This window comes from Ylistrum balloti, unplaced genomic scaffold (genome assembly GCF_031769215.1).
Source record: "Ylistrum balloti isolate Yb309-2 unplaced genomic scaffold, AGI_CSIRO_Ybal_v1 Utg370100, whole genome shotgun sequence".
In the NCBI taxonomy this organism is placed as follows: Eukaryota; Metazoa; Mollusca; class Bivalvia; order Pectinida; family Pectinidae; genus Ylistrum; species Ylistrum balloti.
In genome coordinates this window covers 146,401-169,303 of record NW_026782127.1, presented here as the reverse complement: position 1 = coordinate 169,303, position 22,903 = coordinate 146,401, and the positions used below count along the sequence as shown (strand labels likewise).

The following is a 22,903-nucleotide window of genomic DNA, read 5'->3' as shown; positions in this document are numbered from 1 at the left end:
ACAAACTTCTCACATTATCACAATAGAGTTTCTGAATATGAACATGATTGCATTTGCAATTTCTATAACATTTTTACATAAATAGATATACACCTTATGTTAAAAAAACAAAACGTATCTGTCTTATTCGAAAAATAGAAATACATATTATATTTTGTACACGACGCAAAAACTTGTTGATAAATATGATAAATGAATGCTCCCCACCACTGAATGGAACTCTTTTGCGTGTATGGTAAAATATTGAGCAATGAAACAAACACGTGTGCTGTAAAGCTTGTATAAGGTGATGGGTAAAGCTAAGAAAGTTCGCGTGTCGAAGGCCCCAGGCGAAGAGGGAGACAGAGGTCAGTCATTAGCAGATCAGATATTAGATGATAAATCAATCAGACAGACAGGCCGAATAAAAGTTCGGACGAGGAAAGAAGATGACGACGAGGTAAAGTATGGACGGTTGACATTTCCTCACGGGATGGGGTTTTGTATCTGTGGTATCGTTTTACCATTACGGTGCTACTTCTCAAATCTTGTAATCTTTCAGGTAGTAGAAAGCTTCGATGGAAGATATTTATTGTATTCAAATCCGTGATATTTTATGTACGGAATCATTCTGTCCGGTGTACCGTATTAGACTGGTACTGAAGCACCCGGCAAATCTGGCTATATAGATTTGATTATACAGTCAAATATTATTATACGTAAGTAGGCAAAATGTACATATACCTTTTGTGTCCGGATCATAAATTTTGCCCTCAGTTAAGCAAGGATCCTGAAACTTGGTGTATACACTGGTCAAACTAAGGGGATGTGCAGTATTTATAAAAAAAACAGGGCCCTCAACCCCCTTTAATTACAGAGTTACAGCCCTTTGTTCAGGGCCTACAACCCCTTAATTACAGAATTGTCGCCATCTGTTAAAATTTTAAATGAAAAATTAAAGTTGTTCAGGGGAGTATTCATCAATTTCATTGATACTCTTGCTTCAAAAGGGAGCACAGACATGAAAATGTACTGGAAATAAACCATATATAGTACATAGTCCATTGTTACCCTACAACAGACATTATACATGTTGACAGTCATATATAGATACCAGACATTTATCAACAAAAATGTCTAACACCTGTCGTAAGAGCTAGAGGAAATATGAGATGTAGCAGGGCCTAGAGTCCCTTTTAAGTAATCTTCATGTATATTCATATATACAACATTTTTTAATTTGTATGGATGTAAACATTACTGTGAAGTGATGACGTAAATTGGCTACAGGTCGAGTGGTACATGTATAAGAAATTTATTTACACCAAATTAGTTTTGTTTGTGATACTGGGCATGGTTTTAGTACCAAGCTGTTTAGACTGTATGTGCATTTGATGTAACCTAATTATTTTAGGCCTTGAACTCATTGAGTCGTCAGTGTTTTATATCTGTGAAATATTCTGATGTATAATTAATTGATTGGATTACAAGTTTAATATTTACACTTTGTTTCTGTATTTATTTTTAGTTTGTTGATGATAAATTATCCAGAAAAATTCTACAGCAAGCTCGGAAACAACAAGAAGAATTGGAAGATGAGCATGGAGTGAAAAAGTAGGTATATTGAATGTACAGGTATGGGCAAATGTCTAAGCAGACACTTTTCATTGAATGAAACTTCACTCAGTCACTTAGCCCAGTTCAGCTTCACACTACCACCACATGTATATATACTGTGTATAAGGTTAAAATGGTTACTGGATTTATTGTCAAACTGTTGGAAATCTGCAGTGTAATAATTCTTAACTGACCAAACAAACCATAAACTCAGTGTACAGCTAGAACACTCTACAGGTAAGTGGCATTGAGATACCTTTGAATACAGTATATGTAGTATTTTCAAAGCAATCATGCATGTACAGTACTATTTTGGTGCTTTAAGACCAAGGTGGTATGTTTGTCAAAACTAATTGAAAAATATCTATAGAAAATTATAAATATTAAATAAAAAAAAATTAAATATAAAGAGATCAGGAAGTTTCGATTAAATCAAGCATCTGAGAGATGCTCTGAAATATTAGTATCCAGAATCTGCTTCACGAGGATATTTATTTTCTCAAATCATATCTATACCAAACTGATCTAATCCTAAATATCCAATGTTATGTCTCCAACATATATGTAATGAATGAAAATTCTAGATTGATTAAAACATTTTTAGGTTATTATATGAGTGATGAATTTCTTGTGTCTTTATCAGAAAAATTACAAACAAGAAGACAGTATCCTTGGACACCTCTGGAGCAGTGGGCGGAGCCTCCACAAGGAGGCCACTATCACATGGGTCTGATGATGAAGACGAGGAGGAAGGCTCTGACAGTGAGGAATGTTATGAAACAATTGTAAGTCTGGGTTGATCTGACTTCAGTAATTACAGTTAGATACTCTTGATTATCCCATATCAACTGCAAGTCAGACACATCAAGGGATGTCAAAATATGTCATCCTTGATACACCAGGGGTTACGATCACTTTCATTCTCTGCACCGTACAACATGTCATGACAAAAATGAAGATTCCATGTGCGTCACCTCATGGACAAGATGAAAAGACAACTTTGATGTACAGCAAAGGAATCTCAGGGTGGCATAACAGTATATTGTAATGGCTTTGAAGTTGGGTGTCACTCCTCTATGGTCTTCAAAAGGAGCATATCAGCTTGTGATTGGTCAGGTTTTTTCACCTGGAACCGAACTACTTTGCTTGTGCCTTCAATTTTGCCGTGTTCCAGGGGCGAAGGGAGTGAAACTGATCGTAACCCCTGGAGTATCGAGGATGAAATACACAAGTAATGACCAGAATTGCTCTAATTAATTTTTTAAGGGATTTTAATCAAACTTTGCATACCTATTTGAGGACCATAATATTTCAAATGAGTTTGAGTTTCAGATTTAACAGATCAATGCCAAGGTCATCATTACTATTTTTACGATTATTTTTCTAAACAGCATTCTCGTGTTTTGAGGATGTTAGATCATGACCATCTTTCAGTTATGGTTGAAACACAACATTCAGTGGAAATTAAAATCCTGAACTTTTTTGTCTGTCAGTGTCAGATTTAGAATTTGGGATGATTTTTTTGAAACATTTGAGAATTGCTGGCATTCAGATACAAGTATTTTTGTATTCTTTCCTTATTAAATGGTTTTACACAATTTCAACTTAGATTGTTTAGATATACATAGAAAATGAAGTACACCCCGCCTCACTCCAATAGTCGAGTAAAATCACACTTGATTCAGGGACTCTTGGAGTAGCTTCATTGACGAAGTATTAAGGTCACAATTAATACAAGAGACATTTTTATATTGTATCTCTGTATTGACAAATAAAACCTGTGCTGTGAGATAATTTTTGTGTCCCTAATCTTGTCAGGTGCGATGTGCCAATAATTAGAGATATTTTGTGAAAGGAAATGAGACCAATTAATTGATGCAAAAATTGCAAAGACAATTAATCTTTAGAATGCAATAATGACTCTGAGTGTAATTTGTTATATACATGTACCTTGTTCCTTTAGAGGTAGTTTAAAGCTAGCAACTTTCTATCAGTAGTGTTAATTAAATTCAGAATACTGGTAAAGTATTCAAATATGTTATAGATATTAATTTTGAAAAACTTACAATATTCTCAATGTAAGAGGTAAGAAACTATTTTGCAGTACAATGAACTGCATGCAACAGGTTATAGGTAATCAATGAATGGTCAATTATGTGAATTTAATTTTTGATTATGAGACTGGAATTGATTCCAGTCACTTCTTCTTGTAAATATATGTGAAGTCTTGATTTCAAAACTAGTCTTATATAACCCTACGGCAATGTTAGTGTTGTAACCTCTAGGGAGAAAATCTTTATTTTGATTGTGTATGTACTTTGTTTTGTGTATACAACAGGAGGTTGTACTTTGTTTTGTGTATACAACAGGAGGTTGTACTTTGTGTATACAACAGGAGGTTGTACTTTGTTTTGTGTAGACAACAGGAGGTTGTACTTTGTTTTGTGTATGTAACAGGAGGTTGTACTTTGTTTTGTGTATACAACAGGAGGTTGTACTTTGTTTTGTGTATACAACAGGAGGTTGTACTTTGTTTTGTGTATGTAACAGGAGGTTGTACTTTGTTTTGTGTATGTAACAGGAGGTTGTACTTTGTGTATACAACAGGAGGTTGTACTTTGTGTATACAACAGGAGGTTGTACTTTGTTTTGTGTATACAACAGGAGGTTGTACTTTGTTTTGTGTAGACAACAGGAGGTTGTACTTTGTGTATACAACAGGAGGTTGTACTTTGTTTGTGTATACAACAGGAGGTTGTACTTTGTTTTGTGTATGTAACAGGAGGTTGTACTTTGTTTTGTGTAGACAACAGGAGGTTGTACTTTGTTTTGTGTAGACAACAGGAGGTTGTACTTTGTTTTGTGTAGACAACAGGAGGTTGTACTTTGTTTTGTGTAGACAACAGGAGGTTGTACTTTGTTTTGTGTAGACAACAGGAGGTTGTACTTTGTTTTGTGTATGTAACAGGAAGTTGTACTTTGTTTTGTGTATACAACAGGAGGTTGTACTTTGTTTTGTGTAGACAACAGGAGGTTGTACTTTGTTTTGTGTATACAACAGGTGGTTGTACTTTGTGTATACAACAGGAGGTTGTACTTTGTTTTGTGTATACAACAGGAGGTTGTACTTTGTTTTGTGTATACAACAGGAGGTTGTACTTTGTGTATACAACAGGAGGTTGTACTTTGTTTTGTGTAGACAACAGGAGGTTGTACTTTGTTTTGTGTATACAACAGGAGGTTGTACTTTGTTTGTGTATGTAACAGGAGGTTGTACTTTGTTTTGTGTATACAACAGGAGGTTGTACTTTGTTTTGTGTATGTAACAGGAGGTTGTACTTTGTTTTGTGTATTTAACAGGAGGTTGTACTTTGTTTTGCGTAGACAACAGGAGGTTATACTTTGTTTTGTGTATTTAACAGGAGGTTGTACTTTGTTTTGTGTATACAACAGGAGGTTGTACTTTGTTTTGTGTATACAACAGGAGGTTGTACTTTGTTTTGTGTAGACAACAGGAGGTTGTACTTTGTTTTGTGTATACAACAGGAGGTTGTACTTTGTTTTGTGTATACAACAGGAGGTTGTACTTTGTTTTGTGTAGACAACAGGAGGTTGTACTTTGTTTTGTGTATACAACAGGAGGTTGTACTTTGTTTTGTGTATACAACAGGAGGTTGTACTTTGTTTTGTGTATGTAACAGGAGGTTGTACTTTGTTTTGTGTATGTAACAGGAGGTTGTACTTTGTTTTGCGTAGACAACAGGAGGTTATACTTTGTTTTGTGTATTTAACAGGAGGTTGTACTTTGTTTTGTGTATACAACAGGAGGTTGTACTTTGTTTTGTGTATGTAACAGGAGGTTGTACTTTGTTTTGTGTATACAACAGGAGGTTGTACTTTGTTTTGTGTAGACAACAGGAGGTTGTACTTTGTTTTGTGTAGACAACAGGAGGTTGTACTTTGTGTATACAACAGGAGGTTGTACTTTGTTTTGTGTAGACAACAGGAGGTTATACTTTGTTTTGTGTATACAACAGGAGGTTGTACTTTGTTTTGTGTAGACAACAGGAGGTTGTACTTTGTTTTGTGTATGTAACAGGAGGTTGTACTTTGTTTTGTGTATACAACAGGAGGTTGTACTTTGTTTTGTGTAGACAACAGGAGGTTGTACTTTGTTTTGTGTAGACAACAGGAGGTTGTACTTTGTTTTGTGTATGTAACAGGAGGTTGTACTTTGTTTTGTGTAGACAACAGGAGGTTGTACTTTGTTTTGTGTAGACAACAGGAGGTTGTACTTTGTTTTGTGTATGTAACAGGAGGTTGTACTTTGTTTTGTGTATACAACAGGAGGTTGTACTTTGTTTTGTGTAGACAACAGGAGGTTGTACTTTGTTTTGTGTATACAACAGGAGGTTGTACTTTGTTTTGTGTAGACAACAGGAGGTTGTACTTTGTTTTGTGTATGTAACAGGAGGTTGTACTTTGTTTTGTGTATACAACAGGAGGTTGTACTTTGTTTTGTGTATACAACAGGAGGTTGTACTTTGTTTTGTGTAGACAACAGGAGGTTGTACTTTGTTTTGTGTAGACAACAGGAGGTTGTACTTTGTTTTGTGTATACAACAGGAGGTTGTACTTTGTTTTGTGTATGTAACAGGAGGTTGTACTTTGTTTTGTGTATACAACAGGAGGTTGTACTTTGTTTTTTGTATACTTTGTGTATACAACAGGAGGTTGTACTTTGTTTTGTGTATACAACAGGAGGTTGTACTTTGTTTTGTGTAGACAACAGGAGGTTGTACTTTGTTTTGTGTATGTAACAGGAGGTTGTACTTTGTTTTGTGTATACAACAGGAGGTTGTACTTTGTTTTGTGTAGACAACAGGAGGTTGTACTTTGTTTTGTGTATGTAACAGGAGGTTGTACTTTGTTTTGTGTAGACAACAGGAGGTTGTACTTTGTTTTGTGTATACAACAGGAGGTTGTACTTTGTGTATACAACAGGAGGTTGTAATTTGTTTTGTGTATGCAAGAGGAGGTTGTACTTTGTGTATACAATAGGAGGTTGTACTTTGTTTTGTGTATACAACAGGAGGTTGTACTTTGTTTTGTGTAGACAACAGGAGGTTGTACTTTGTTTTGTGTAGACAACAGGAGGTTGTACTTTGTTTTGTGTAGACAACAGGAGGTTGTACTTTGTTTTGTGTAGACAACAGGAGGTTGTACTTTGTTTTGTGTATGTAACAGGAGGTTGTACTTTGTTTTGTGTATACAACAGGAGGTTGTACTTTGTTTTTTGTAGACAACAGGAGGTTGTACTTTGTTTTTTGTAGACAACAGGAGGTTGTACTTTGTTTTGTGTATACAACAGGAGGTTGTACTTTGTTTTGTGTATGTAACAGGAGGTTGTACTTTGTTTTGTGTATACAACAGGAGGTTGTACTTTGTTTTGTGTATACAACAGGAGGTTGTACTTTGTTTTGTGTATACAACAGGAGGTTGTACTTTGTTTTGTGTATGTAACAGGAGGTTGTACTTTGTTTTGTGTATACAACAGGAGGTTGTACTTTGTTTTGTGTAGACAACAGGAGGTTGTACTTTGTTTTGTGTAGACAACAGGAGGTTGTACTTTGTTTTGTGTATACAACAGGAGGTTGTACTTTGTTTTGTCTATGTAACAGGAGGTTGTACTTTGTTTTGTGTATACAACAGGAGGTTGTACTTTGTTTTTTGTAGACAACAGGAGGTTGTACTTTGTGTATACAACAGGAGGTTGTACTTTGTTTTGTGTATACAACAGGAGGTTGTACTTTGTTTTGTGTAGACAACAGGAGGTTGTACTTTGTTTTGTGTATGTAACAGGAGGTTGTACTTTGTTTTGTGTATACAACAGGAGGTTGTACTTTGTTTTGTGTAGACAACAGGAGGTTGTACTTTGTTTTGTGTATGTAACAGGAGGTTGTACTTTGTTTTGTGTAGACAACAGGAGGTTGTACTTTGTTTTGTGTATACAACAGGAGGTTGTACTTTGTGTATACAACAGGAGGTTGTAATTTGTTTTGTGTATGCAAGAGGAGGTTGTACTTTGTGTATACAATAGGAGGTTGTACTTTGTTTTGTGTATACAACAGGAGGTTGTACTTTGTTTTGTGTAGACAACAGGAGGTTGTACTTTGTTTTGTGTAGACAACAGGAGGTTGTACTTTGTTTTGTGTAGACAACAGGAGGTTGTACTTTGTTTTGTGTAGACAACAGGAGGTTGTACTTTGTTTTGTCTATGTAACAGGAGGTTGTACTTTGTTTTGTGTATACAACAGGAGGTTGTACTTTGTTTTTTGTAGACAACAGGAGGTTGTACTTTGTTTTGTGTAGACAACAGGAGGTTGTACTTTGTTTTGTGTATACAACAGGAGGTTGTACTTTGTTTTGTGTATACAACAGGAGGTTGTACTTTGTGTATACAACAGGAGGTTGTACTTTGTTTTGTGTATGTAACAGGAGGTTGTACTTTGTTTTGTGTATACAACAGGAGGTTGTACTTTGTTTTGTGTATACAACAGGAGGTTGTACTTTGTTTTGTGTATACAACAGGAGGTTGTACTTTGTTTTGTGTAGACAACAGGAGGTTGTACTTTGTGTATACAACAGGAGGTTGTACTTTGTTTTGTGTATGTAACAGGAGGTTGTACTTTGTTTTGTGTATACAACAGGAGGTTGTACTTTGTTTTGTGTATACAACAGGAGGTTGTACTTTGTTTTGTGTATACAACAGGAGGTTGTACTTTGTTTTGTGTATGTAACAGGAGGTTGTACTTTGTTTTGTGTATACAACAGGAGGTTGTACTTTGTTTTGTGTATGTAACAGGAGGTTGTACTTTGTTTTGTGTATACAACAGGAGGTTGTACTTTGTTTTGTGTATGTAACAGGAGGTTGTACTTTGTTTTGTGTATACAACAGGAGGTTGTACTTTGTTTTGTGTAGACAACAGGAGGTTGTACTTTGTTTTGTGTATACAACAGGAGGTTGTACTTTGTGTATACAACAGGAGGTTGTACTTTGTTTTGTGTATACAACAGGAGGTTGTACTTTGTTTTGTGTAGACAACAGGAGGTTGTACTTTGTTTTGTGTATACAACAGGAGGTTGTACTTTGTTTTGTGTATACAACAGGAGGTTGTACTTTGTTTTGTGTATACAACAGGAGGTTGTACTTTGTGTATACAACAGGAGGTTGTACTTTGTGTATACAACAGGAGGTTGTAATTTGTTTTGTGTATGCAAGAGGAGGTTGTACTTTGTGTATACAATAGGAGGTTGTACTTTGTTTTGTGTATACAACAGGAGGTTGTACTTTGTGTATACAACAGGAAGTTGTACTTTGTTTTGTGTATGCAACAGGAGGTTGTACTTTGTTTTGTGTATACAACAGGAAGTTGTACTTTGTGTATACAACAGGAAGTTGTACTTTGTTTTGTGTATACAACAGGAGGTTGTACTTTGTGTATACAACAGGAAGTTGTACTTTGTTTTGTGTATACAACAGGAGGTTGTACTTTGTGTATACAACAGGAAGTTGTACTTTGTGTATACAACAGGAAGTTGTACTTTGTTTTGTGTATACAACAGGAGGTTGTACTTTGTTTTGTGTAGACAACAGGAGGTTGTACTTTGTTTTGTGTATACAACAGGAAGTTGTACTTTGTTTTGTGTATACAACAGGAGGTTGTACTTTGTGTATACAACAGGAAGTTGTACTTTGTTTTGTGTATACAACAGGAGGTTGTACTTTGTGTATACAACAGGAAGTTGTACTTAGTGTATACAACAGGAAGTTGTACTTTGTTTTGTGTATACAACAGGAGGTTGTACTTTGTTTTTTGTAGACAACAGGAAGTTGTACTTTGTGTATACAACAGGAGGTTGTACTTTGTTTTGTGTATACAACAGGAAGTTGTACTTTGTTTTGTGTATACAACAGGAGGTTGATGAAGATGACGAAGCTGCTCTTCAGATGTTTATGTCAAAAGAGCCACAAACACGAAGAACTCTGGCAGACATCATACAGGAGAAGATTACAGAGAAACAAACAGAGATCCGTACACAAATGTCAGGTATGTTAATGATATGAGGAGGTGAAATTTGTATAGTTGTTTAGATTTAACATCTTCTTCGCAACTGAGATCATGTGATAGGGCTATTCACAGAAGATGTGGCCACATTTAGGCTTTAGACCATACAAAGATGTAACAGTGTGCTATGATGATCAAGTCCAATAATTTGCACAATAGTAGAATTCTTTGACAGGGATATGAATGAGACAGAGACTAGCTGTGGTAAACTTACAATTACTGTTTACTTCATAGGATATTATACTCCAAACTAATTGATTGAAAGAGATGCCCTCAGATAGCATGTGTTTTAGAGAGGATATAACTTCCTAGAGATGGGAATCAGTTCTGGTTCATAATTGATAGCAGAATGGATATTACTTTTAACATATTTTATTTCATACTTATTGAATACTGCTGATCAAAACCTCTCAAGGTTGCTTGTTGTAAAAACAATGTAAAAGGAATCACTCTTGATTTGTGCATCTTTGAGATCTCTGTGCTGTTTCTGAAATGTGCCAGTTAATTTCTTTTTCTTAGTCAATTGATTTTTAGTTATTATCGATTATTGACCACTAGATTAAAGTGTCCATTCTTCAAGGTTATGTTTGAATAATTTCCAGAGAGTTGTCCCCCCTCTGTGCATGTATTAAGCGCAGATTGTATGAGGATCTATGTTTACAGACAATGCCAGTGTCCAGATGCAGGAACTTGACGAGCGTATTGTGAACATGTACAAGAGTATTAAGCAAGTCTTACAGAGATACAGGAGTGGAAAGCTCCCAAAAGCCTTCAAAATTGTCCCTAACCTTCGCAACTGGGAGCAGGTAAGTTTAGGAAGAGAAAATAAGAATGGAAGGTGGGAAAATGAATTTTGCTAACATCTATTAATTTGTTTAATATAATGTTAGGCAAGGTTCAAAGTCATATAAAGGTTAAACTGTCTGTTACAGGGTTTTCCATAAGAGCCGGTCGCCGGCCAATTTGACCGGCTGCTTTGATCATTTGGCCGTCTACACCAATCCAGTTTCCTAATAATGTTCCGTACACGACTACACGTACACAGCAGGCCAGCCTCCTACTTTCACTACACAGCCTACTACTAACAAAATTATGGAAAACCCTGCTGTTATTTAATATTTTTCTATGGAAATAATTTCTGTTTACTTAGATTAAATCAGGGGTAAAAGTTTTCAGAATCTCTCTTTTACATAATTGATTGCCATTTTTTTTTATTTCCAAAAGGCCATATGTTATGAGTTAGTGTACAAGAAATGATGTGGTAGACAGGATGTGTCCATGGCCATTTATACATACAAATTTCTTTTTATTCTAACTTGGCACAGATCTTGTACCTAACAGAACCAGACAGCTGGTCAGCGGCAGCAATGTACCAGGCAACTCGAATATTTGTATCCAATCTCAATGTCAAGATGGCGCAAAGGTAAGAGCCTGACAACCATTCATTGAATGCATAATATTGGCAACAGAGGAGACTTTGTATCGTAATTCTCCCAGATCTAGTGGCAACAGAGGAGACTTTGTATCGTAATTCTCCCAGATCTAGTGGCAACAGAGGAGACTTTGTATCGTAATTCTCCCAGATCTAGTGGCAACAGAGGAGACTTTGTATCGTAATTCTCCCAGATCTAGTGGCAACAGAGGAGACTTTGTATCGTAATTCTCCCAGATCTAGTGGCAACAGAGGAGACTTTGTATCGTAATTCTCCCAGATCTAGTGGCAACAGAGGAGACTTTGTATCGTAATTCTCCCAGATCTAGTGGCAACAGAGGAGACTTTGTATCGTAATTCTCCCAGATCTAGTGGCAACAGAGGAGACTTTGTATCGTAATTCTCCCAGATCTAGTGGCAACAGAGGAGACTTTGTATCGTAATTCTCCCAGATCTAGTGGCAACAGAGGGGACTTCATATCGTAATTATTTTAAGTTCTAGTGGCAACAGAGAAGACTTCAAACAGTAATTAATCCCAGATCTAGTGGCAACAGAGGAGACTTCGTATCGTAATTCTCCCAGATCTAGTGGCAGCAGAGGAGACTTCATATCGTAATTAATTCCAGATATATTGGCAACATAAGAGATTTCATAAAGTCATTTTTCTCAGTTCCATCGGCAACGGAGAAGACTTCATACAGTGATTTTTCCCAATTCTAGTAGCTATGGAGACTGCATATAATCATTATTCCCAATTCTAGTGGCAACAGAGGAGAATTTATATCCTAACAAATCCCAGATCTAGTGGCAACAGGAGAATTTATATCCTAACTAATCCCAGATCTAGTGGCAACAGGAGAATTTATATCCTAACTAATCCCAGATCTAGTGGCAACAGGAGAATTTATATCCTAACTAATCCCAGATCTAGTGGCAATAGAGGAGAATTTATATCCTAACTAATCCCAGATCTAGTGGCAACAGGATAATTTATATCCTAACTAATCCCAGATCTAGTGGCAACAGGAGAATTTATATCCTAACTAATCCCAGATCTAGTGGCAACAGGAGAATTTATATCCTAACTAATCCCAGATCTAGTGGCAACAGGAGAATTTATATCCTAACTAATCCCAGATCTAGTGGCAACAGGAGAATTTATATCCTAACTAATCCCAGATCTAGTGGCAACAGGAGAATTTATATCCTAACTAATCCCAGATCTAGTGGCAACAGGAGAATTTATATCCTAACTAATCCCAGATCTAGTGGCAACAGGAGAATTTATATCCTAACTAATCCCAGATCTAGTGGCAATAGAGGAGAATTCATATCCTAACTAATCCTAGATCTAGTGGCAACAGGAGAATTTATATCCTAACTAATCCCAGATCTAGTGGCAACAGGAGAATTTATATCCTAACTAATCCCAGATCTAGTGGCAACAGGAGAATTTATATCCTAACTAATCCCAGATCTAGTGGCAACAGGAGACTTTATATCCTAACTTCCCAGATCTAGTGGCAACAGAGAATTTATATCCTAACTAATCCCAGATCTAGTGGCAACAGAGGAGAATTTATATCCTAACTAATCCCAGATCTAGTGGCAACAGAGGAGACTATTAACTAATCCCAGATCTAGTGGCAACAGGAGAATTTATATCCTAACTAATCCCAGATCTAGTGGCAACAGGAGAATTTATATCCTAACTAATCCCAGATCTAGTGGCAACAGGAGAATTTATATCCTAACTAATCCCAGATCTAGTGGCAACAGAGGAGACTTTGTATCGTAATTCTCCCAGATCTAGTGGCAACAGAGGAGACTTTGTATCGTAATTCTCCCAGATCTAGTGGCAACAGAGGAGACTTCATATCGTAATTATTCCCAGTTCTAGTGGCAACAGAGAAGACTTCCAGTAATTAATCCCAGATCTAGTGGCAACAGAGGAGAATTTGTATCGTAATTAACCCAGAACGAGTGGCAACAGAGGAGACTGAGAATCGAAATTCTCCCAGATCTAGTGGCAACAGATTTATATCTAATCCCAGTGTGGCAACAGAGGAGAATTTATATCCTAACTAATCCCAGATCTAGTGGCAACAGAGAGACTTATATCGTAATATCTAGTGGCAACAGAGGAGACTTTATATCCTAATTCTCCCAGATCTAGTGGCAACAGATCTAGATGGCAATAGGAGACTTTATATCGTAATTAATTCCAGATATATTGGCAACATAAGAGATTTATATCATTTTTCTAGTTCCATCGGCAACGCAGAAGACTTCATACAGTGATTTTTCCCAATTCTAGTAGCTATGGAGACTGCATATAATCATTATTCCCAATTCTAGTGGCAACAGAGGAGAATTTATATCCTAACAAATCCCAGATCTAGTGGCAACAGGAGAATTTATATCCTAACAAATCCCAGATCTAGTGGCAACAGGAGAATTTATATCCTAACAAATCCCAGATCTAGTGGCAACAGGAGAATTTATATCCTAACTAATCCCAGATCTAGTGGCAACAGGAGAATTTATATCCTAACTAATCCCAGATCTAGTGGCAACAGGAGAATTTATATCCTAACTAATCCCAGATCTAGTGGCAACAGGAGAATTTATATCCTAACTAATCCCAGATCTAGTGGCAACAGGAGAATTTATATCCTAACTAATCCCAGATCTAGTGGCAACAGGAGAATTTATATCCTAACTAATCCCAGATCTAGTGGCAACAGAGGAGAATTTATATCCTAACTAATCCCAGATCTAGTGGCAACAGAGGAGAATTTATATCCTAACTAATCCCAGATCTAGTGGCAACAGGAGAATTTATATCCTAACTAACTAATCCCAGATCTAGTGGCAACAGGAGAATTTATATCCTAACTAATCCCAGATCTAGTGGCAATAGAGGAGAATTTATATCCTAACTAATCCCAGATCTAGTGGCAATAGAGGAGAATTTATATCCTAACTAATCCCAGATCTAGTGGCAACAGGAGAATTTATATCCTAACTAATCCCAGATCTAGTGGCAACAGGAGAATTTATATCCTAACTAATCCCAGATCTAGTGGCAATAGAGGAGAATTTATATCCTAACTAATCCCAGATCTAGTGGCAACAGGAGAATTTATATCCTAACTAATCCCAGATCTAGTGGCAATAGAGGAGAATTTATATCCTAACTAATCCCAGATCTAGTGGCAACAGGAGAATTTATATCCTAACTAATCCCAGATCTAGTGGCAACAGGAGAATTTATATCCTAACTAATCCCAGATCTAGTGGCAACAGGAGAATTTATATCCTAACTAATCCCAGATCTAGTGGCAACAGGAGAATTTATATCCTAACTAATCCCAGATCTAGTGGCAACAGAGGAGAATTTATATCCTAACTAATCCCAGATCTAGTGGCAACAGGAGAATTTATATCCTAACTAATCCCAGATCTATTGGCAATAGAGGAGAATTTATATCCTAACTAATGGAAATGGAGGAGGGACCTATCCAGTTGTAACCTAAAATTGATATTAATTGATTTCACATCACTACTGTACATATCGCATTAGCTGATGACAGCACTTCACATGCTGTAATAAGGTGCTGCCATTTATCGAGTTATGGCCCTTTGTTCAATTTTTTGCCAGAGATGGGAGAATATTTGGTTGTTTGTAGTACATATGTACTTAATTAATGTACAAAAGTATTTGTCACCTTTATATTTCCATATGACCATTATGAATCAGTGCCTAATCCTTGTGACCCTGAGTGTTGTAAAGACATTAAACCACATTTTTCACATTGAAATACATAATAATATATTTGCATTTAACTAATCTCTGTAAAAGGGGATTCTTCTATAAAAATGATATGATGTTTTGTATACATATTATTGACATCAAACTTTTTTTTCAGATTTTTCAACCTTGTTTTATACCCAAGAATACGTGATGATGTTGCAGAATACAAAAGATTGAATTTTCATTTATATATGGTAAGGTATTAAGTTATTTTTTAAAAAATATTTTCAAAATCTGCACTTAACAGTAACATTCTGATGGTCCATATCTAATTGTGGTGTAATTTCACACATTTACATTCTGATCATAATCACAATCAAGGCCATCAAGGTTAATTTTCTGTTATTGAGGAAGTTTCCTTTCCTTTAAAATGGACAAAAATTCACCATTTTCTAAATAAATTTTGCCATTTTCTATATGAAATTCACCATTTTCTATACAAAATTCCTCTTTTTCTACATAAAATTCTCCGTTTTCTGTATAAAATTTCTCTTTTTCTATATAGAATTCCCCATTTTCTATTTAAAATTCCCAATTTTCTGTATAAAATTCCCCATTTTCAGTATGAAATTCCTTTTTATTATATATAAAATTTCCCATTTTCTGTATAAAATTCCTCTTTTTCTATATAAAAATTCCTCTATTCCTTGCTGATAAATTTTTCAAGGCTGCTTCTGATGTTTTGTTCTTAGTCTATTAAACTCAATAATGTTTAATGCTTATTTTGTAAAGTAATTAATACTATGAAATGCTCCCAAAAGACAGTATTTTGTATCTTTTTCTTAAATAAAAGTCTTGGTGAGATAGAATGATTTCAGCCCTCACAAAAAATAATCATTCACCCCCTTGTTGGTGAGATAGAATGATTTCAGCCCTCACAAAAAATAATCATTCACCCCCTTGTTGGTGAGATAGAATGATTTCAGCCCCCACAAAAAATAATCATTCACCCCCTTGTTGGTGAGATAGAATGATTTCAGCCCTCACAAAAAATAATCATTCACCCCCTTGTTGGTGAGATAGAGGGATTTCAGCCCCCACAAAAAGATTTATAAGTTGCTAACTTGATCACCTTTTGCTGTGGTTGAGAAAGACCTATCACACATCCAAGGGGATGAAAGATTCTATGAATTTCCTGTAAAGGAATTGATGTCAGGAAAATTAGTGAAGATATGAGACATGACATGTATTGTAAATTTCTCCCAACAGTTCAGTAACAGTATGGTCACCTTTACATTTGGCATATGATTATAGTAATATTCATTCAACCAAAATTCTTGTAAAGTATATGTAAATGTGAGAAACATATATTTAAATGTGAGAAACATATATTTAAATGTGAGAAACATGGCATACATTATCACTTCTAACTACATGTATATCTTGTAAGCTGTGCCCTGACAACAGCAGACCAAAACATGTTGGCTATTCAAACACAGCAAATTAAACAGGAATATACTGATTTTAATTTTTGTTGAGATGTTTTGTGTTTTTTGGTTCTTTCCTGCTTTGTTTATTTGAGGAAACTTTGTATCCTTACAGGAATCCTTATGAAGTCTAGTAGATGAACTATACATGTATTTATTGGAGGTTGGCTCCTGGAGAATTGTCTTCACTTTTGCCATTGTTGGAATTTTGACTACCCCCCCACTTCCCCCACCCCATTTTAATTTTGTTAATCTTTGTTAAATGCTTTTGCAAAACAATGATTAATTGAATTTTGTTATAAAGTTTAGGAAACAAAGACATGATTCGCTTTTAAACAAAAATCTATTTATTTCAGGCAATAAAAAAGTCACTTTTCAAGCCAGCTGCGTTTTTCAAAGGAATCCTTCTACCACTATGTGAGGTAAGGTCTTAATGAAATGGAAAAATATTGTCATAATATCAAAAGTCACATGTGTTATATTGAAGGTCATATATATGATATCAGAGGTCATATGCATGCTATTAGAGGTCATATGCATGCTATTAGACGTCATTTGCTCAATATCGATGGTCTATTACATATTACGACTTTTTTCTATTACAGACTTATAACTTATTATTGTCAATGAAAATGACTACGGTAAGAATGATACTTAATTAACACCTGATATACATGTAATTTTGTTTAGATAACTAATGTGACATAAGACCCTCTACACAAAGGGAGATGTACAGACAAACACATCAGAAACAAGAACATAGATTACAACACAATATAGAACCGTTTGTTCATACAAAGTAAAGCAACAGTGATATTACAATGTATTACGTATTATTCATAGACTCCGTTCATCTAAATTTTGACTGATAATTTCATCCCATGTAAAGCAAATATATTTTCTGTTTGTCAAATTTTAGGCAGGTGATTGTACTCTTCGAGAAGCAGTTATCATTTCGAGTATTCTGGCCAAGAACTCTATACCCATGCTGCATTCGGCGGCAGCCATCTTGAAAATAGCAGAGATGGACTACAATGGTGCTAACAGTATATTTCTGCGTTCCCTCCTGGACAAGAAGTATGCTTTACCTTACAGAGTTGTGGATGCTGTTGTATTTCATTTTCTGAGGTGAGAGGCAGTATTTTGCTTTTATGCTTTCTGAAATGTTTAAAATCAATATGGTGATATTATTGTTATGAACGTTTTCAATAGTTCTGTATGGCACATTCCATTGGTTCATGTGCTGTTTGGTCAGATAATGCATTATTTTGTCTGTTTAATTTAAACAAGGAACCTATTAAAACCCTGATAAACTTAATTACAAATTTTTTGCATGTTCAAGCCCTCCTCCTTCCTCTTGAAATACAGTACCTAATTTCAAGACTAGCCAATTAAATTTGCGTTGGAAGTTTTTGAATGGCATAATACATAAGATTTTATATACTGAATCTCTTACTGGAGAGTTTTTATGAGAGGTTAAATTTGAATAAATAAATTCTCGCTCTTTTGAATTTTCAGATTTACATCAGACAAGAGAGAGTTACCAGTATTATGGCATCAATGTCTTCTAACATTTGCACAGCGATACAAGGAGGACATTTCTAGTGAACAGAAGGAAAGTCTTCTGGAACTGTTACGTGTACACTCGCATGGTTTGATCACACCTGAGATACGGAGAGAACTGCAACACTCCAAGTGTCGTGACAAGGAGGTTGGGGAGGGGGGAGAACCTATGGCCTCGGGTACGAGTTTCAGTGACCAGGAGGGGGGAGAGATGATTCTCAGTGATTCAGATTGAGGCGTCGGAAAGTTTATTTAAAAGTTAAAAATCTTTTTAATCATTAGAATCCGTCATTGAAATGGATGTAATTTTAGTCCGGTTATGATTTTTCATCGTTTTAGTTTTACAATATGCAAGGTTTTATCTGTTTTGAATTCATTGTCACCTCCTACAATACACCAGACAGAACAAATAAATTAATCTGATAGTCAGGATCAGTATCAGACTGCCTAATGAATTTTTGAGGTGATCTTCAGTAAAAACCAGGTGTGTTGGAAGCATATGCTCAATATTGGTTATACCATCTTCAAGAAAATTTTAATTAAGATTCTAATTCAAAGTCAAATGGCCGTAACTTTGGAAGGAGTAAACTGACCATAACTTACACATACCAAACCAGAACTTGACCTGGATGTTATTGTAACTACAAACCAATGTACCCCTCTGTTTCTGTTTTTGTTTAAGAGTACATGAAAAAAGATTTAGACAGAATGAAGGATAAGAAATATGTACATATGTATATCATTACATATAAAGGTTGTTTGGTGTTTAAGATGAATACATTTACAGTGTATAAACTTCAAGTTAAGATAAATCATAACTAAAGCAATTGTCACAGTTATAGTTTCTAAAAAAAAATATATATAAACTTTATTTATATTACAACCATTGCAAAACAAGTTATTTCAACTTACACTAATCACTTGTGTTTGCCCAGATGTAAGCACGCGAGGGGTCTTATTGTGGGAGGAAACTGGAGTACCCGGGGAAAACCCATGTGGTTGGGCAGGTGACCTTTACCTTGTCAAGTCTGTTCGAGGTGTCGAACCATGGACGGCTAAGTGAAAGATGAGTGTGTTACAACACTGAATTAATGTATACATTGTTGACCTGTATCAGTAAATATGGTCACACAACACTGATATAATGTATACAGGTCAGTGTTGTTGACCTGTATCAGTAAATATGGTCACACAACACTGATATAATGTACACAAGTCAGTGTTGTTGACTTGTATCAGTAAATATGGTCACACAACACTGATATAATGTATACAAGTCAGTATTGTGACCTTTTATCAGTAAATATGGTCACACAACACTGATATAATGTATACAGGTCAGTGTTGTTGACTTGTATCAGTAAATATGGTCACACAACACTGATATAATGTATACAAGTCAGTGTTGTTGACCTGTATCAGTAAATATGGTCACACAACACTGATATAATGTATACATTGTTGACTTGTATCAGTAAATATGGTCACACAACACTGATATAATGTACACCAGTCAGTGTTGTTGACCTGTATCAGTAAATATGGTCACACAACACTGATATAATGTATACAAGTCAGTGTTGTTGACTTGTATCAGTAAATATGGTCACACAACACTGATATAATGTATACATTGTTGACTTGTATCAGTAAATATGGTCACACAACACTGATATTATGTACACAAGTCAGTGTTGTTGACCTCTATCAGTAAATATGGTCACACAACACTGATATAATGTATACAAGTCAGTGTTGTTGACCTGTATCAGTAAATATGGTCACACGACACTGATATAATGTATACAGGTCAGTGTTGTTGACCTGTATCAGTAAATATGGTCACACGACACTGATATAATGTATACAGGTCAGTGTTGTTGACCTGTATCAGTAAATATGGTCACACAACACTGATATAATGTATACAAGTCAGTATTGTTGACTTGTATCAGTAAATATGGTCACACAACACTGATATAATGTATACAGGTCAGTATTGTGACCTTTTATCAGGAAATATGGTCACACAACACTGATAAAATTTATACAGGTCAGTGTTGTTGACCTGTATCAGTAAATATGGTCACACAACACTGATATAATGTATACAGGTCAGTGTTGTTGACTTGTATCAGTAAATATGGTCACACAACACTGATATAATGTATACAGGTCAGTGTTGTTGACTTGTATCAGTAAATATGGTCACACAACACTGATATAATGTATACAGGTCAGTGTTGTTGACTTGTATCAGTAAATATGGACACACAACACTGATATAATGTATACAGGTCAGTGTTGTTGACCTGTATCAGTAAATATGGTCACACAACACTGATATAATGTATACAGGTCCGTGTTGTTGACTTGTATCAGTAAATATGGTCACACAACACTGATATAATGTATACAGGTCAGTGTTGTTGACCTGTATCAGTAAATATGGTCACACAACACTGATATAATGTATACAGGTCAGTGTTGTTGACTTGTATCAGTAAATATGGTCACACAACACTGATATAATGTATACAGGTCAGTGTTGTGACCTTTTATCAGTAAATATGGTCACACAACACTGATATAATGTATACAGGTCAGTGTTGTTGACCTGTATCAGTAAATGAGGTCACACAACACTGAAATTACAATGGTTGAGGATTCTATAAAAATGTTATCTACATTTTATTCAATTAAACCTGTATTGTATGTACTTCTTCATCCTTTACCAGTCTCTGTATTACATTGTCAGCCTTTCTGCTCTAAAGACATAATGCCATATCTTTACCTTCATCGCTGTCTGAATCCATTTTCCTGGCCTGGAATACAGAAAGACTCCTAGCAGTAATTGTCAGCCATTTTGTTAATTTCTGAAGATATAATTTCTGAAATATCCTCACATTTTATGTCAAATTGTTTATTGATATGGATTTATTAAAAAGTTCATTGTCAACAGTTCAAAAGTAATTATCATATTTTGTAGTAGGAATGCATAGACACTTTCATAGGCAAGTACAAAAATCTCCAGTTACGTACAGAAACCTCCAGTTAAGTACAAAAACCTCCAGTTACATACAGAAACCTCCAGTTATATACAAAAACCTCCAGTTACGTACAGAAACCTCCAGTTAAGTACAAAAACCTCCAGTTACATACAGAAACCTCCAGTTATATACAAAAACCTCCAGTTACGTACAGAAACCTCCAGTTATATACAAAAACCTCCAGTTATATACAGAAACCTCCAGTTATATACAAAAACCTCCAGTTATATACAGAAACCTCCAGTTACTTACAGAAACCTCCATTTACATACAGAAACCTCCATTTACATACAGAAACCTCCAGTTACGTACAGAAACCTCCATTTATATACAGAAACCTCCAGTTACATACAGAAACCTCCAGTTATGTACAGAAACCTCCAGTTACGTACAGAAACCTCCATTTATATACAGAAACCTCCAGTTACATACAGAAACCTCCAGTTATGTACAGAAACCTCCAGTTACGTACAGAAACCTCCAGTTATATACAGAAACCTCCAGTTACGTACAGAAACCTCCAGTTATGTACAGAAACCTCCAGTTACATACAGAAACCTCCAGTTATGTACAGAAACCTCCAGTTACATACAGAAACCTCCAGTTATGTACAGAAACCTCCAGTTACGTACAGAAACCTCCAGTTATATACAGAAACCTCCAGTTACGTACAGAAACCTCCAGTTATGTACAGAAACCTCCAGTTACGTACAGAAACCTCCAGTTATGTACAGAAACCTCCAGTTATGTACAGAAACCTCCATTTATATACAGAAACCTCCAGTTACATACAGAAACCTCCAGTTATGTACAGAAACCTCCAGTTACGTACAGAAACCTCCATTTATATACAGAAACCTCCAGTTACATACAGAAACCTCCAGTTATGTACAGAAACCTCTAGTTACGTACAGAAATCTCCAGTTATATACAGAAACCTCCAGTTATATACAGAAACCTCCAGTTACGTACAGAAACCTCCATTTATATACAGAAACCTCCAGTTACGTACAGAAACCTCCAGTTATGTACAGAAACCTCCAGTTACGTACAGAAACCTCCAGTTACATACAGAAACCTCCAGTTACGTACAGAAACCTCCAGTTAAGAGTATTGGGTATACATATTTTGTTGTTGAGAAATATTTTTGTTGGAAACAAAGATATGTAACAATCTTATCTGTTATAATTTTAATGTTTAGTATCACAAATTGCACAAGTTTTCATTTCATTTGCATATTATGAATGTGAGAATTTTCATTTAATGAAACCTCAGACAAACTTAATAAAAAAAAAATGAGTTTCATACGGTACAGCGGGTAATTTTTGTAGGAATGACATTTTTGCTATTTAGTAGTACAATAATATGACTGTAAAAACTTAACCGGGAAACAATGAGACACATTCTTATACATCCAGATCAAGAATTTTGCATTCATTAAAATATAATTTGATGGGGTTTTTTTTAAATGTTTACCCCTGAAAATGATCAGCTACATGACCTAAAGAATTTTCAAAATTATGCGATTGAGATTCTTTGTCATACGATCGATTACTATGGGAAATGTGACAGGAAAATGTCTGTCATTATAATTTGTGAAGACATTTGGCTTTCGTAATCAGGAAGATCGTGCCATTTTACTATCATCTGACGTCACAATAGGCTACAAAACACCAGTTAATTAAAACTTAAGAATGGTGGTAGTGAAATTCAACTGGTGCCGGTGTTTATGTGTTCTAATGACAGTTCAATACCTAGCCTTTTGACACATATCTGCATATTTTAGTTCTAACTTGGAGAAGTAAATAACATATGGCATGATGCATTTGATCTTCAACCTTTATGTGACCTTGATCTAAGGAATACATAGATACATTGTACTGTGATT

The 22,903-nt window shown here is 35.5% G+C and overlaps 2 protein-coding genes across 2 annotated transcripts; both read left to right on the top strand.

Moving 5' to 3' along the window:
- Positions 1–289: 289 nt before the first annotated feature.
- On the top strand, positions 290–19,592 carry LOC132550018 (bystin-like). The gene is made up of 10 exons (XM_060214016.1): positions 290–439; positions 1,508–1,593; positions 2,240–2,381; positions 9,575–9,707; positions 10,389–10,531; positions 11,051–11,148; positions 15,091–15,169; positions 16,759–16,824; positions 17,322–17,530; positions 17,921–19,592. The coding sequence occupies exons 1-10, from the start codon at positions 290–292 to the stop codon at positions 18,198–18,200; spliced, it is 1,386 nt and encodes a 461-aa protein (XP_060069999.1). The 3' UTR covers positions 18,201–19,592.
- A 1,433-nt stretch (positions 19,593–21,025) lies between these two features.
- LOC132550019 (uncharacterized) lies at positions 21,026–22,190 on the top strand. The gene is made up of 3 exons (XM_060214017.1): positions 21,026–21,253; positions 21,294–21,913; positions 21,954–22,190. The coding sequence occupies exons 2-3, from the start codon at positions 21,382–21,384 to the stop codon at positions 22,121–22,123; spliced, it is 702 nt and encodes a 233-aa protein (XP_060070000.1). The 5' UTR covers positions 21,026–21,253; positions 21,294–21,381; the 3' UTR covers positions 22,124–22,190.
- The last annotated feature ends 713 nt before the right edge of the window (positions 22,191–22,903 follow it).